General features: G+C 37.0%; 1 protein-coding gene across 4 annotated transcripts in view; it reads left to right on the top strand.

Annotated features, from left to right (window-relative positions):
• Nucleotides 1–17,169, top strand: part of KCNH7 (potassium voltage-gated channel subfamily H member 7) — a 240,819-nt gene that overhangs the window by 210,514 nt on the left and 13,136 nt on the right. For all 4 annotated transcript variants that reach the window (XM_061452031.1, XM_061452021.1, XM_061452012.1 and 1 more), the window contains 2 exons: nt 3,056–3,261; nt 5,892–5,991. In XM_061452031.1, coding sequence (XP_061308015.1) covers nt 3,056–3,261; nt 5,892–5,991 — 306 coding nt within the window. The remainder of the gene's footprint in view (nt 1–3,055; nt 3,262–5,891; nt 5,992–17,169) is intronic.

Raw genomic sequence — 17,169 nt, 5'->3', positions numbered from 1 at the left:
CCAGAAAAATAGCTGAAACAAAATCTGGATTGGTAGCAGTATGTTGCTATTAATCCACTTGTGACTGAATATTCTGATAGTACTTTGCAGGGTGGATGCAAGAACAGAAATACACAGGTGTGCCTACAGCAATCCTTCCCTAGGTTTAGATGGTGTTATCAAGGTAATTCGCTATCTCACGCTGTTGCATTTCATCAGCTGTACCAACTTCAGGGACAAGCAAAGAGATGATCATCCAAGTATAATACTGTGAGGTTTTTACTTACTTGTGCGTTTTCCATTGATTACGAACAGTGTGGTTCATTGAGGATTTCATCTTTTATATCAAAAAACAGGCAAATTTCTATAGCACTCACAATCAAGAATAAATGACAAGTTTATGAACTCATCAATTTCTTCCTGGACCAAAGATGCAGTCTGTTCAATTTTTGCATGTTAGGCACATCAGATCCCTGTGCTCTCGCACTGCAGCAATGCCATTATGTCTCTTCCAGGCTACAGCTCTTCACACTAGGTGCTGCACTTTGGAGCCTAACTGCCAGGGAATGGTGGGTCAGACAGAAAGGGAGACAACTGTGCACAACTGCACCCAAAAGGAACTGCTCTGTGGGCCCACATGTTGCAGGATCCATGAGGCAAGAGCCTGCCTGATAGCTGACTCCAGTCAATAAATCTGTGGTATCTTGAAGAAATCTGCTACAAAAGAATACAACATAATACAAACAAAAATTACTTTGCAATTGAAATGACACAGAAGCCTAACAAAGATTATCAATACTTAGCAAAATATTTGTAGTTAATTCCTCTTTCTGAAAAACGTACACATAGAAATGGACATAGAAAACATTCAATGTTTTATCCTCTGGGGTTGAAAAGACTTCAGTCCAACAGAGGTAGCATGGATAAAGTTTTCATACTTAACAAGTATTGCAACTTCATCACAGAAATCAGAGCTCTGAGAAATGTTTCTTTTGTTCCCAAGTTTTCCTCAATTTGTTGGCACTGTCTAATGCTGCTGAGTAAGGTCTCATCAGTACTGACTTATGCAGTCTAATGCAATTCTGTGCCAAATCCTTAGAAAACACAATAGCTGTGGACCCTACAGAATCTATCATCTCTTTTAGTTTGCAGGCAAGATATAAAAATACTGTGATCATTCAATAATCATATTGCAGAGAAGGCATTATATACCTTGAATAAGAACCTCTGCATTCATAAACATTAAGATCAGGACTGTTAGACTATATTGGCTAACCTTTGTTATAACTCTGACTCCTGTTATATTTCATATCTTTAACTATCAGTTGTGTCTAATGAACTGTGCTTGATGAAACAAAAGTAAAAGGTTTTGATCTGAAGACATAATGGGATGAAAAAGTGATCACTTTTCTTGGCAGTTTATTTCCATAGTTAATAATTTTTATTGTTAAAAATGTGTGCTTTATTTCCAGTATAAAATAATCTGCTTCAATTCCTTTAATTCCTTTCCATTAGTTCTTGCTATGCATTCGTTATCATATTCTAGAGGCATTTAGTTCCAAGTATTTTTTCCTCTCTATAAGGTCATATGCAGTATAATCAGTTACCTCTTAATCTCCCTGTTGATAAGCTAAACTGACTGTGCTCTTTAAGATGCTCACTGAAATCAGCCCTTAAATTATTTTTTTGCAGCTTTTAACTGCTTGCTCACTGAGTTTTCAGCTTCCTTTATAGAAAATGGAGAAACCAGAACTACTTTTAGTAAGCTTATGTAAAAGCCACAAATGCTTAACAGAAAGGCAAAGTCGCCTGTGTATTTCTTTACTAGTCTCCTGTTACTCAGTTGCTATGACCACTATTCTATTCCACAAGTGTTTTTCTAGTTCCCTTCCAAACGTTATTTTGCAGGTAAGCCCTGCAGCCCTTAGTTTAGAGCATGTTTTCACTGGTCTATGGCTGCAACTGCTCTATGTTGATGAAGGTTAGGTGCAAATCTGGGGTAAATGAGCAATCAAACAGAGAGGGTGATTTTAGCAAACAGGTACTGGAAATGTGTCAACACGGACAGAAAGAATTTTAATAATTTCAAAACAGAGGCAGCTATGTTTAAAGAGGCTCTTCAGAGCAATTTCTGCATCATGGAAGTTTTGCATTCCCTCTGAATAACATAAGAACTAAGCTATTTTCTACTTAAATATATTTGAAGTTTCTTCATGTATTTCCTTGAACACTGCCAGGGATGGAGCATTTACCACTACTTTGGGCAACCTTTTTCAGTGCCTCACCACCCTCACAGTAAAGAACTTCTTCCTTCTATCTAATCTGAACTTCCCCTATTGAAGTTTAAATGCTTTTCCCCTTGTCCTATTGCTACCATCCCTGAATAAGAGTCCCTTTCTAGTATCCTGTTGATATTGGAAGGCTTTGAGGTCTCCACGCAGCCTTCTCTTCTCCAGGCTGAACAGCCCCAACTTTGTTTGACTTCATATGGTAGATACTCCAGCCCTCTGATCATCCCCGTGGCCCTCCTGTGGACTTGCTCCAACAGCTCCATGTGGAGACCTCATAGCAGCCTTCCAGTATCTGAAGGAGGCCTCTAAGGATGCTGGAGAGGGACTCTTCATTAGGGACTGAAGTGATAGGACAAGGGGTAATGGGTTAAAACTTAAACAGGGGAAGTTTAGATTGGATATGAGGGAGAAGTTCTTTACTATGAGGGTGGTGAGGCACTGGAATGGGTTGCCCAAGGAAGTTGTGAATGCTCCATTCCTGGCAGTGTTCAAGGCCAGGTTGGATAGAGCCTTGGGTGACATGGTTTAGTGTGACATGTCCCTGCCCATGGCAGGGGGTTTGGAACTAGATGATCTTAAGGTCCTTTCCAACCGTAACTATTCTATGATTCTATGGTTCTGTGCTTCTTATGCTGAGGACAACAGAACTGTACACAAAACTCAAGGGGGGTCTCATGAGAGCAGAGGGGCAGGATCACCTTCTTCAACCTGCTGGTCATGGTCCTTTTGATGCAGCCCAGTATACTGTTTAAAATAATAATCTCCATTGAATTCTCTTTCTGCAGGGAAAAATGATATTTTTGGAGAGATGGTACATCTTTATGCAAAACCAGGAAAGTCAAATGCAGATGTGAGAGCTTTAACTTACTGTGACTTACATAAGATCCAGCGAGAAGATCTACTAGAAGTTTTGGATATGTACCCTGAATTTTCTGATCTCTTCCTCACCAATCTAGAGCTGACTTTTAATCTGAGAGATGAAACTGCAAAGGTACATACAATAAGTTATTTGTTTTTTTCTTAACACTGGGCTGAATCTGTCCCACAGTAACAAAACTTGAAAACAGCAATTGAAAAAAAAAAAAACAAAAAGGTTAGCAAAATTAAAAGCTAAAAGCTAAGGCCAAATCCTATTTAAAAAAAAATACACTCACCTTATTGCTTCTTCTGAGGTCAGTTAAGCTCAGCAGAAGTCAATGAAATTATTCAGATTATGTTAATCTAACAGGATTTTGTGCTATATTTAAATGTTGGATGTTTTGTGAAAGCCATGGAAAATATGTTTTTTTCAGATGACTATAGCCTGGGTCACCACAAGGGGAACTTTTGACACTAAATATAATTGTACAGCCATAAAATAGAGATAAATCAGATTATCCGCATTCATTTTGTGTCTAACAATAGAAAATATTTAATTGCCTTTCAAACATGAATTGTTAATTCTCTTATCTTGGAGTGCACCCTACCACCTAGGAGACTAAAAGCATACAAGGGATTTTTCAGATTTCACTCAGTCTTCAGATTTGCAGGGATTTCATGGTCTCTTTTTCCCACAGTGATTGTCCTAAGTGTCCCCATTTGCACAGATCCTATCTTCAGGGAAGTAGAAAAATTACCCAGTTTTCGTTTTTTTAGACTGCCAGGATCAGTCTGAATTGGGAAAGAGAGGAGAAGTTTGGCCAGGAAGGGAGAGGGAAAGAGCTGTTGGCCACCTTATGCTACTACTGAAGCTAAAGCTTTCTCTAGAATGTTGCGGGTTACACCAGCACTGGCCACGAACATGGACTATACTGCTCACAGAAAGAACGATCAGTTTATATTTCATTCTTTATGAGATACTGCTGTTTTGTGTTTTCTGACTATACTTTTAAGGAAAAAAGGTTCAGTGAGAAGGAGCTGTCGTAATTTGGCCTCAAAGGCCTTCTGCAAAACAAGGAGGAAAGAATACTAAGGTTTGGGCTGCAAATGATAGGGAAATCTTTGCTAATCATATGTGGATCTTTAGTTTAAAAATCTAAAATAAATGTAACTTCTGACAAGAAATGTCACTTCTTATAATGCTGAGTCTTTTTTATAATATCATTCTGAAAATAGAAGATATTCTATTTTTTATTTTAAAAGTAATCTATTTTGTGTTTATTTAAAGGGCCATCATTATTAATTGCATGTGAAATACAACAAAATGAATTCCTAGTCTAGTGATAAATTTAAGTTAAAACTGAAACTTCACATATTTGAAAAATTCCTTGAAGTTCACATTAACGATTCTAGTCTGAGCAATTGTTTCCCGCAATTACATTGTCATCAATATTTTACCATTATTTTTTCCTTAGATCTGAGATAATTGAAAGAAAACTCCATCCTCTGTGTTGTGGTGTAAAATACACAAAGAAAGGCCTCACTGCTCATGTTTCCTAGAAAATTTTCAGTTGTTATTTTTTTACTGCTGTACCAGGCACTACAAAAAAATCACTAGACTTCATAGAGAAAAGGAAGGGAGGACAGGCTCACCGATGACTCTGAGCTTGCAGCCAATTTTCTCTAGCAGTTCCACTTGCTTTCCACTGTTTATTACAATCCAGAAAATCATCCCCCAAAAGAAGTGATGAGCACATTCTGAACTTCAAAACATCACTCAGATTCAGATCTATTATAAGAATGATAGATGCTTCTGCCTCGACTTCTGCTCTTGTCCTCCTATTTATGTAAAAGTGCCTTTTTCCTCCTGCAGTTTTTCTACCAGTGGGCCACCACTGAAGAACCTTACCCACCAGGTTTACAGTGAAGGAAATAGAGAAAGATGTAAACACTGCCCACTTCTTTCCCTCTGCCCTTCTCCCATACGCAAATCTGCTTACTTAAGTGGTATGGGAAACCTCACTAGCACAGGGAAGTAGGCTGAAGCCAATGCCATGCGCATGTACACAAAGAGCATAAGTGGTGTTATATTTGCTTATTTGTAAATTCCACGGTTTTAAATAAGTAGAAAAAGACTTAAATGTATCTTGCATTTATCATGGGAAAACAAAATCATTTTCTATAAGAAGGATTAATAAAGCCAACATAGTATTCTGCTTTGAAAATAAGTACCTGAATTAAGTGGATCTGATTGAGAGGAAGAGAGGGTCTGGAAAGATGAAATAATGAGGATTTTGCCAGCCTTACTGTTGTAAAATGTAACCTTTATAATCATTACGGTATAGTTAAATATAAATCTAATTGCAATCAGTTACCACATTACTTCTTGCAATAGTATACAGTCTTTGTTAGAGGTTAATTTCTTTTTCTTTAATTTCTCCAAGATTACTCAAACCACATCTGTGCAGTTTCAGAAAACTGGTAACACATAAACTCATGTCTTTCCATGTAAACTTATTATCAGAATACTTTCATTTCACCATCAGGTGGTGACGTTGATGGTTTTGATAGATCAGCATGAACTTTTTGACATTAGCATTGAGCAATGCCATTAGCTGGGGATGAAGAGGTTGATGAATTCTGATTTGTGTAATATTACCTTTCTTAAAGCTTGAATATGATTAACAGTCAATCACCAATTGAAAACCTATTCTATTTAGATGGGACTAATCTCTCATTGTGTTTCATATTTCATTAATCAAGTCTGACCTCGTAATAAGATCACAAACTGCTAATGATATGGATGGAGATAACTGCAAACTACGAAGACGGAAATTGTCCTTTCAAAGTGAAATAGAGGAAGGTAATTAACTTAATTTCTTACATTAGGCAGCACTGCTTCATTATTCATTGGTATTTTACTTGGTAATGCTGGGTACAGGAGGGTCCCATGTTGGCTGTTACTGTAGTAGCTCTTGAGAATCCAGCTGAGAAACAAACACGCTCTCTTCAAATACTAAGCTATCTTATTGGCTTGGAGATGTACAAACATATATGTATATTATGTCTTAATATATATTTTCTGAGACACCATGATTAAAACTGTTTTGAGAAACTAATCTATTGGATTATTGATTAGCAGCACTGATTTTATTCTCTTAGCAAAGGGCTTTGTTGAACTTGATGCTAGGTAGTGTTTCTCCCTAGAATTAAAATAATTTGTTTTCAGGACACTTTAGGTTCACCATGGTCAGATTTTGATTCATGTGGTAATGTGTAAATGGTTGTCCTGGTAAGAGTTCAGATAACATCTTCTGTGCTTACATGCATCTTAGAGGCTTTTAGGAGTAATCCTAATGAAAGAAAATTCAGTGAAATATTAAACTATGTCACCAGTAGTCAATCCTATAAATACCAGGAACTGTAGATAGTTGCTGTGGTCAGACAGCAGCAGTCATGAAGACAGCTAAACTGATACTCACAGGATTTTCATGTTCATGGTACGGAAAGCACAATTCCTTCAATAAGATTACGCTTTCACGGTCCAATGGTTTGTCTGAAAATTACTGTTTCTGATATGTCTGCCTTTCACACTCCACAGTTAAACCCCAACTCTAAATGCAGCATAATACCATTTTATATAGTTTCAGAGTAGCTGATAATAAATGGAAACATTTTAAACATACATAGCAGGTATAATGAAGGAAGACTAATCCAGACTGTGGCTACTCAGAACAGTGACATTGCATTCAATCAAAAAAGCGTCTTTAGGGCAGTAAGCCAAGGCTGACAACAAATCTGTCAGGAAAATGTCCCTATGAAACGTTCAATCTGCTCTTCACGAAGAATCTGTTGACAGAGGCGCTTTGCCTGAATAACCTTCACGTTTCTTATCAGAAAACATATGCTGCCACCTAGTCAAGATAGGAGTGATCCTTCGTGTTGTGCCTGCTGCAGAATTACAAATAGGCCTTCTCAGGTGTCAGCCTGGTACCAAGACCCCCTATGCTTTTATGGTTCTTGCCCAGTAGATCGCACTGAACATCCTCTCGGAGATACTTATTTGAATTACTTTTGAAATAATGTAATTTCCCACAGTTTTATCTTTGAAAAAAAAACCACAAAACCCAAACTTGCACCACTGGGGAAGAAGAGACAAGGCTGGCAACAAGTTCCTTAGTCCTGGTAATGACTGTAAAGTATCTGGTAATGTCCGAGTTAGACACAAGTGTGGTACATTGAAAGTCTGTCTGGTCAGATTCAAGCATAAAAGTCCTTTGCTGAGAATTGTGTAAACCACACTAGCTTACTGCCCCTCTCTGGTACCTTTTCAGATTCTCTATATGTTGCCATAGCCACAGCAGACACCTTGTAGTCATAGATCTTCAGTGTCACTTTTCTGTGGCTCATCCAACATCCTGTATGAGGCTGCAGAGTATACTACACGTTACTACTGGCCTGTAAAATAATATTCTATTGATTTCATCCCTTTAGATATAGAAGGAAGTGGCATCATATTTTGATCCACCATAACTGGTCTATAATGATATATATTTAGGGATGATCCTCCAGAGTGCCTCAGAAGAACTGGAGTAGATAAAATAGAGTTCCTGAACACATATCTGGCAAATTCATTTCTGGTCACAGTATTCCTACAGTAAAAAAAAAATGTGTTGTATAATGAATTTTAACAATCATCTTTTGATTTCCGTAGAATTGTAGAATGATAGAAAGGTCTGGGTTGGAAGGGACATTAAAGATCATCTAGTTCCGTCCCCTGTGCCATGGCCACAAATGCCTTCCACTAGACCAGGTTTCTCAAAGCTACATCCAACCTGTCCTTCAGCAATTCCAGGGATGGGGCACCCGCAGCTTCCTTGGGCAGCCTGTTCCAGTGTCTCACCAGCCTCGCAGTAAATAATTTCTTCCTTATATCTAATCTAAATCTACCCTTTTTCAGTTTAAAACTATTCCCCTTTTTCCTATTACTATCTTCCCTTATAAAACTTTAGAACTATACTTCAAACAGGATAGAGACACCCAGCATTCTGATTTTCTTATTTTGATATTTTACACCTCGCTAAATTCATCTTGATTTGTAAATTTTTTTGGAGGGGAAGGTTGTTCTCAATGAAATGGTCTTCTTGTGGGCATTCTTAACTTTCAGCTGATGACCTACTAGTATATTATGCAGCTTGAAAGTATATTGTTTCTGTCTTTACTGTGATTGTTAGTGATTTTCTCCCTTTTAGAGTGCTAAAAATGGGATTGTGTTATCTCAGCCCTTAGTTCATGCTAGCCTGATTTGGACCTTGTTGCCATGGTAACTCTTTCTGCATGAGTTTTATCAGGGGTTAAACAAAATCAACGCAGCTCTCTGTTATACATCTGCAGTTAGCACCATAACTTTTCCAATTCCATGCAAGACCTTCTCACTCCACCTACACATATTTCCACCATTTTTACCTGTGTTAACAAAATCTGATCACTAATACATTGCACTCTGCCATAATGTGATTCTAAAGGGTGTAAAGCTACTTGAGGGACCAGTTTGTTCTCTGGTTTCCAGAAAGGACTGCAATACCACAAGAGATCCCCTGCAAAATTTAACACATACTACATACCAGCTTGTTCTTGCTCTCACACAAAAGAAATTCACTGCAGGTCTTTCAGCATAATGGATAATATTCCTTGCACAGGTGCAGGTTCAGCCTTAGCCAGTTGCCATAGGTGCTTGACAGTCAGCCAAGAAACTCTCTCATGACTGCTTAAAATGAGCAGGATTCCTGCCTGGCAGTTCCAAACAAAGCTCTCATCTGGATTGGCAAGTTAGTCTCCTGCTGAAAACTAAGGGACAACAGGCTGCTTCATCTATATTGCTGTCTCTTTCAGCAGTGCACAGTGTGATTCTTTCTTGCCCATTTCTCATTTTCCTCTAGTAGTTCTATGGGAGTTAGCCAATTTCAAGGGAAATACATAGGGGCAAGAAGTTTCTTTTGCTCTGCTGTTTCTGAGCATGGATCTGTTATCACATGCTGAACAGCACACAACTATAATTGGTTAGATCAATATGAAATTCAAACATACAGATGAGAGATGCAAAAGTTACAAAAGAGTGAACAATCAGTGAGAGCTTGAAAAAAAATGAAGCTTTGAAAAGATTTTTCTGGGGTTCAAGCATTACTAATCTTGCTAGCAGTTTCTTTAACTTTTTTTAATGTTCGCTCTAATTAATTAAAATACTGGCTAAATCAGCCAGTGGGGACTTACTAACTGGGAATGTAATGATGACCTCAGTGAAATAAATCCTTATTCTGGGTTTTTCGTTGCGATCCATAAAAAAGAAGATCATTCCATGGACTCTAGCTGAAAGGACTAAACGACTAACCAGAGATATAGGTAGCTAGCAATACTTTAACTTTTGTCAGCTCACCAAGGGACCTCATTACAGGGAACTTTTGTTTTCATGGATGTGTTTATAAAAGATCAGAAAAGAAAGTTCTTCTGAAATCTTATTACACAATTGTTTCATGTTGACACATACTGTAACAATCATGTGGGATATAAAATGCATTTTACAGAGTTTCATTTTTAGCATATTGTTAGCTAAATAAACTTATATAGTACTTAATTGTGTTTGAAGAGTTGTGCTCTTTGACCTGACTTTTTACCTACTGATCTATTCTCAAAGTAGGCACAGAAGCCAGAGCTCTAATAAACTTCTAACTCAATCTTGATCACTACAGCTATCTTAAGTGTGCAGTGCTTGTCGGTACTATCTAGGCTAAGAAGCTAAACCATATTAACATAGCTTTATTACAAAAGTTAGCCAGAGGCCATGGCTGGCAATGTAGAAGACAAGGAAATCTTTTGGGGACTGATTCCCCTGCCTGAAAGTATGAGGTGACGCAGTACTGACAGAATGGGAAAAAAAAACCCTCCTCCCATGTCCCTGCTCTATCCCATTCTTGTCCACTTCCACCAGCTGATTTATTTAAATGGCTACTTTATGAATAGATGACTTACCCAAGCAGTGTGCTGTGTCCCCAGCAAGAAAGTAGGATAAGAATCCAGACAAAAATTGAAGCTCTTACATAACTTTGTTAAACTGTTAGTATTATGCTGATGCATTTTCTTTGGACTTAATTAGAAAAGACTTTCTATTATTCAGCTACAGTGTCGGGCAATTAAATAACCAGGAAGCAACTAGTCTCTTGGCAGGCAGCATATGCTTGAAACAAGACCTCATGTCCCCAGAATCTTATCTTCAGCATGAAACCCCTAAAAAGTACATACATGGTCATCAGAGAGCCCATCACTGCAGTGTCCCATCTGCTCCTATTATTGTTATTGTTATTGCTGTTATCACAGTGCCGAGGAGCCACCTCGGGGATCTTCCACAGAAGAGTCTTGTTTCCAGGAGTTGCTCCCAAAGAGGCTGTTTCCAGAGGCCAAATCTGATCGAAATTGTGTATGCAGTCACACATATCCATATCCATCCTTTGAAAAAAGAAAAGGTAATAATAGTACTACAGTGAAAGCTGAATTCCTTGTAAAAAAGAAGACAATTCTAAACTTGATAGGAGAATAGCTCTGGCCTTTGCCCTGAATCCCTTCTGAGGTGCATGTTTATAATTCTTTGTTTCTGATTTTTAAGTACAGTATTATTTCCTGAAGTATAAAGCAAGAACTGTCCTTCCATTATTGCCTGTTTAACATTAAAGTCAATATCAAAGCCAGACAGAGAAAATTCAGAGATAAGGCTGTCACTCCATTCATATCTCATCTCATTGTACTAAAAATGGCAAAAAAGAATAAATGAAGGATTGCATACTTTAACTGTGAAATTCTTGGCTTTTTAAATGTGTCTCAGTTATTCAAATGTAGCTCCTTTCTTAGTCCATTTAAAAAAAAAAAAAAAAAGGAACATGGATCCTTATGGGAAAGTTAGCCAGCGTTTAGTTCAGGATAATCAGGGGAGGTTTCTGCTTTTCCCTATTTCCAGAATCATCCAACATAGCTCAGAGAGGAAACACAACAAAGGACACATTAATTTACTCTCACAGGCAGCACTGAGACCAAATAGTCATTCAAACAGTTCTTTCCAGAACAGTTAATTTTCTCCACCATCACTAACCAACCCACTGGCATCTTTCAGCAAAATTGACAGGACTGTCTATAACAGAGGAATTTCACTACTTCGTTTCTTTAGGTCCCCAGTGAAGACTTAGGGCATCACAAATTATGAATGAACTTTGAATTAAAGGAATCTACTGTCACTAAAAACAATCATAGAAGAACAAAAACTTTAAACCTTTTTTACTACCAGGAGGATAAAATGTTTAACTTTCCTAAAATACCACAAGTAACCTACTTATCCTAGCAATAGGAATATTCCTGCATCAATTTCTAGGCAGACATCATTTTTTCTTGCTGTTAGTCAAATACCACACACACGTGGCAGTACATTCTGTAAGTAGGGGTTCCTAAAGATAGATGGGAAATTTGAAGGGAAGCATAATGAGTGAAAGTGAGGAAGAAGGAGGAAAACAAACATGCACTGAAGAATATAAGGATTTCCACACCCCAGGTTCTAGGAACCATTGTAAGTCTTTGGCATTGTTTCAGATTTTAAGGTCTGATGGGTCTACAGACATCTGCTTTACCAAGGTGCTGAACAAGGACTTACACAAATCCCTGTACCTGGTGGAACTTTAGATAAAACCTTTCTACCAGTTTAAGAAATGTCTCAAAGAAATGTGTGTGCACCTTTAAGAACTTGTCTCTGCCATGTTCTGAAAATGGCCAAACTTTAATATAACGGTATGCGTTTCAAAAGATTATTTTTATGCCCAAAATATCTGATGGAAAATATCTATTTTCACTTGTTCTTTATTTCACCTAAGTTCTGCTGGATATTATGCTGTAGAAGGATGTAGCTATATATGATGTTCACAGAAGGAAAAATAGTAGCAATGTAGCCAGTCTTCATCTTACCATAAAAATCTGGCACTGTTGTTAAATTAAATTGCTAATGAATATGTGATTTCTTCAGGATTGATCATATTGTTTTTTTGTTTCTAAAATTTATAATCCTGTGTTCCTCAAACATGAAGAAATATCTTTATCACTGAGTAGGCACCATGTGCTTTACTACTTCCTCTAATTATAACTAAAAAGCTGCAAATGCAACTTTCTACTTTTAAAAGTGAATTCTAGTGCAACTAACCATCAGAATACTATGTGATTATTTAGATTAACAAAATTAAACAAAGTGTATATGAAAGTCAGCCTTCCTGTTAATTCTCACTGAACTAAACATTTTTACCATATTATATGTTATATATAAATAATTTCCTTCTTCAGAGACCCTTGCTGTAAAAAGTGCTCTGAAGATTTTAACAGCACAGTGTGTTTTCAGATCTTTAGGACCCAGTGCTTCTCCTGAGCATAGCAATTTCTACCTTTTTCAGATTGTTTGGAAATATTTAGATCTGAAGTTTTCAGGCTATCCAATGGGCATTTTACAAAGCTTTCAAACTACTTTGTTTTTTTTTCATGCACACTAAATTTGTGATTTTTCCATAGAGTTTTTGGGCATGAAAACCCATCCAAAAAGTAGGTAATTTTTCTAGTATTAAGAATTAGATATTCTGTGTACTTGAACAGTGTTATAATAATCAATGATGTTTCACCAACAAGCAAGAAAAGCCTCTAGAGATACTAATTTATGCTATCTTATCACTTTGAGTTGTTTGTTATAAGGACGTTTTGACTAAACATTCCTTAAAAGTTTTTGCTTTTTACTGTACTATTTTGTCCTCATGGATGTCTTGGTAATGTTCAGGTGTTGGCGCAAGCTATGCTTTCAGCAGACATTCAAAAATGTCTATGCATGTAGCACTTCTTATTTTCCCTAACCATCAGTCATGAACTGAGCTGATCATGACACAACAGAAGACTGTCCTGACAACAGGCAAATTTCTCTTCAGCTGAAAAATGGTAGAGTGCTTTGTTCAAGTTGTTCATCTTCTGGAATGGACTTTCAGATGTCTCCTTTCCTGGTACATGTTCCTTGTCAGAACATGAGTTAAGGCTGGTTTTGACAAACATCCCGATGTCATGATATACATCAGGACTCTGAGGCTGAGCATAGGCCAAGTTGATTCTGAGAGACAAGAGCTCAATCACAAAAATTCAAGATTTCTAAATGTCAGGTTTGTTTACGTGAATTCAGGGTAAGTTATAGTACCTTATGATGTTTGAGAAGGGTTAAATATCTTTATAGACAGGGCCAAAATTAATCGTTAGACAAAGTTTCTGGTAGCAAAAGTAGAGTAGCTCTCATCTCAAATGTTACATACAACTACAGAGTCCAAAATTTTTCTGTTGCTTGTCATGCATTTGTAAAGATTGGGCAGTTCATATCCTTCTCCCATGGGAAAACAGATCCACTAAAATTCTTCATACTGTTTCCCAAAAGACTTTGCAAATCAGTGTAGTTTTGTCTCTGAAGATTTTAAATTCACCAAAATTAAGCAATAAAGAGTTCACGGAATTTATGAATTAAAAATCCATTCTGAAGTCTGCCATTGGAAGGTTCTTCATGAAGATAATTTTCAAGTAAAAATGTTAATTGCAGATTCAGTTAAGAGACCCAATTAGAAAGACCCAATTCAAAGAAAGGTTGGCAACAGGAACAAAAGTGTCAGACATGATGCCTGTGCATTGCATTGCTATAATATAATGCAAATTAACTTTTTTCATTTATTCATCAATATATGAAAAACATGGCAAAAAGATCTATCTTCACCATAGCATCAGTTATCTGTTGAATGGTCAGCCACTGGGTTGCTTTTCAATTTCATGTTTACAAGCAGTCATCCTCCTTCTTTTTGATATTTTTCCATTACCTAGTCTATCAGAAGGCACTCAGTTATATTTAGTGACATAATCCATACCACTCATATTCAACTAAGTATGAAGCAAACAGCAAGGAAAAATAATTAGGAGCATCTTAATTGGCAGTTTAATAATCCTAAAGTCCCTGATTGGCATTCTATAGAGTAGTTGAACCTGTATAAAACTTGAGTAGACTTCTCTGGAATCACCCCTTATTATATATTGGTCTCGTTCCACAGTACCAGTAACTTTTGAAATAACATAAATACCGTGTGTTGATTATATTGTTTTTACACCACTAAGTGAAAAGCAGTGATTTCAAAAATAAGGATTATCATTTTTCCTGTTTGATTTTATGCCTCTCCCCATCTAAATGATGAAAAACATAGGCATGGGCTGAACATCAGTGTTGAAGTTATGCATCAACTTCTTTTGATTTTTTGAGATTTTTGAGATTTTGCACTTTTTCAACCCTGTTTGTGGTATTGCATTTAACATACTACCCAAAATGCTTGGTTACTCACTTTTAATTCCAAATATTTGCTGCCCTGTGATGCACAGGTGGACACATAAGGCATTTTCCTGTTCTCTGACAAGGTAACTGGCATTTAAAAATTAAAGAACAGATTACAAATAGTCACGATGAGCAGCAAATATTTTATTCATATGTAGGAAAGGCAGCTTGAGCACCACAGGAATATTTGTGAATATCACATAAGAAAGAACTAATAGCAGTTGAACCAAATTACATGCTGGTAATCTGAGTCTGAAGACCTGCAGACCTTTAGAGCAGTCAACCCTCCCTCCTTCCAGGTCACAGTCTGCATTCATCTTACCAAGGAATGTACTTGGTGTCATGTAAGATAATACAGTAGCTTTTTTTGAAGGAAAGAGAAGATGTCATATCTGCTGAACAGATTTATATTTATGAAGATCATGTTAATGATAAGGATTATCTTTCATGGTTTATTATGGTAATCCATAATAAGGATTATGTTTCATGGTTTGGAATATATTTTTTTTTTTTTCTGCAGGGGCGAGGAAGTCATTCACCTCATTTCCTGCACAAAATTGAATTTGTCTAGGCATATTATGGGACTTTTTATTGGATGGCTGAAAAAGGGAGTAAAAATTTACCACCTCCTGAACACTAGGCTATATAACTAGTCAGATTAATGATATTAGTAATATTAGACAATGCTGCTCCAAATGTAATACATTACTGATACTTTCAGCAATATTGTTTGCAGCAGAATAATAGGTTAAGAGGAAAAAGGTCATGCAGACTGACACTGTCTGAATAATACAAAAATAATACTAAAGGCTGACCATGACATACAAAAGAAATTTGTTTGATCTCTGGTAACCATCCCACCAACCTGGATTTTATGCCAGCATTTTTGTGAGTCTATGTCATACCTATATCTCATTGCCGTCATGACAACCCCATTTCTTCCCTTCCTTTGCCAGTCCAAGTGTGAAAAGCAGAGCACAAACCTTCTGATAATTACTATGAAGATTTTGGAATTTGCAGACAGCAAATAACAGAAGACATTGCCCGTAAACTTGGCAGGCGCCCAAAACACACATCAGGCTAAAATAAGTCACATAAAAAATGTAAATGATGTTTGTACATGTTTGGTAAAGCAGGAAGTTACAAAATAATCATCTTCAGCGAAACATAGTTTCTAGCAATCAGAGTCAGAGACCAGAAACCTGGAAGTCTGTGTAGTAGATAGTGAACTTATCCATGCATACACAGATAGAAAACACTTCTTTTCTGAGAAATCCAATCCAAACCAGTGACTGGATTTCATTATAAGAAGAAGGAGAAACTTGAGAAATTCACACTCTGAATTAAGCACTGGGTGGATATTATTTGTAACATATACCCACTGAGCTACAGAGGCACTACTAAGCTGTCAAGCTGAGGTACAGATCTTGCACCATCATCAGGTACTGAAGAGCCAAATAAAAAATGCATTTTCTATTTTAATTCTTACTCTAGGTGCAGAGTATCACAGGATTATTCTCCAGACAGAGGAATCATTAGCATTAAATAAGAGTCTTTTAAAAGGAAAACAACTTGACTCTCTGAATGTAGCCAGATGGCTAACAGATAAAGCAACGGCAGTAAAGCCAAAGATGTATATTTTTAAATCGATCAGCTGATGAGCAAATCTTCTCTGATTTCAATAGGCAAAACCCTACATTCAACAGATCTCTGCTTTCCTTCTGTTGTCAGTGAGTTCTTTATACTTGGACAGCATTTGGAAAAGAATATGTTCCTTTGTTCAGTTATAGATGGAGATTAAATGCAGAGGTATCGATTTAATTATGTTGATTTTACAGCAGTATTATTGTTAGCAGAATCTGGCTTCTGGTTTCTAGATATTTTAGTATTCTATGAATATGACAGATAAGGCAGTCTGCTATACTTCAGCTGCTATGTAATTTTTTTCATTAGAGTCTCAATGACTTCCTCTTAAAATTAGTCCACTGATTGATTTGTATTCCACAGGGCACTCATTACAGCTTCTGTTAGTGCACAAAATCCCATGAATATAAAAAATTACCCTAAAAATGGAAAAGTCAAGCTTTCATTGAAAGGTCTTTTTCACAGGTTGAAGTCAGTCAAGCAGTAAGTAATTAAGACAATTTACTGTAGCATGAGTGTATGTATTTGACCATATATTCCCAAAGGAAAAGCCATGGGAGAGAGCTACATTAGAATTTTCTTGTGAAGCTTTCTTTTGGTTTTGTACTTTTTTGGAGATGGGATTGCAGAGAACATGGCATGATTCTATGATTCTACGGTACTTGACTCTGCAGTCAGAGCATAACCCAAGAGCTGTGTTGATGCCTTCACAGTATCAGAGTACCACCAGTATCACTTATAGCTAGTAATCCTGCCTAACAGAAGCCAAATAAAGTCACTTCATGCCAGTGCTATATTAATTACTCTCAGAGACTCTAGATGGTACAATTACAGGAGGTCTGCTTTGGTATTGGTTTAATTTTGTTCCTCATTACCTGCCCTCACTGTTCACAGATGTCTGGACTCCTGCAGAGTGCTCTCTACAGACACTGCATTCTTTTTATGTGCAGATAAAGAGGGCTATATGAGGCCACAGTTTTA

This window comes from Pezoporus flaviventris, unplaced genomic scaffold (genome assembly GCF_033815535.1).
Source record: "Pezoporus flaviventris isolate CSIRO_AGI_PZ_B2104156 unplaced genomic scaffold, CSIRO_AGI_Pfla_v1 ptg000001l, whole genome shotgun sequence".
In the NCBI taxonomy this organism is placed as follows: Eukaryota; Metazoa; Chordata; class Aves; order Psittaciformes; family Psittacidae; genus Pezoporus; species Pezoporus flaviventris.
This window is presented reverse-complemented; position numbering and strand designations above follow the sequence as displayed.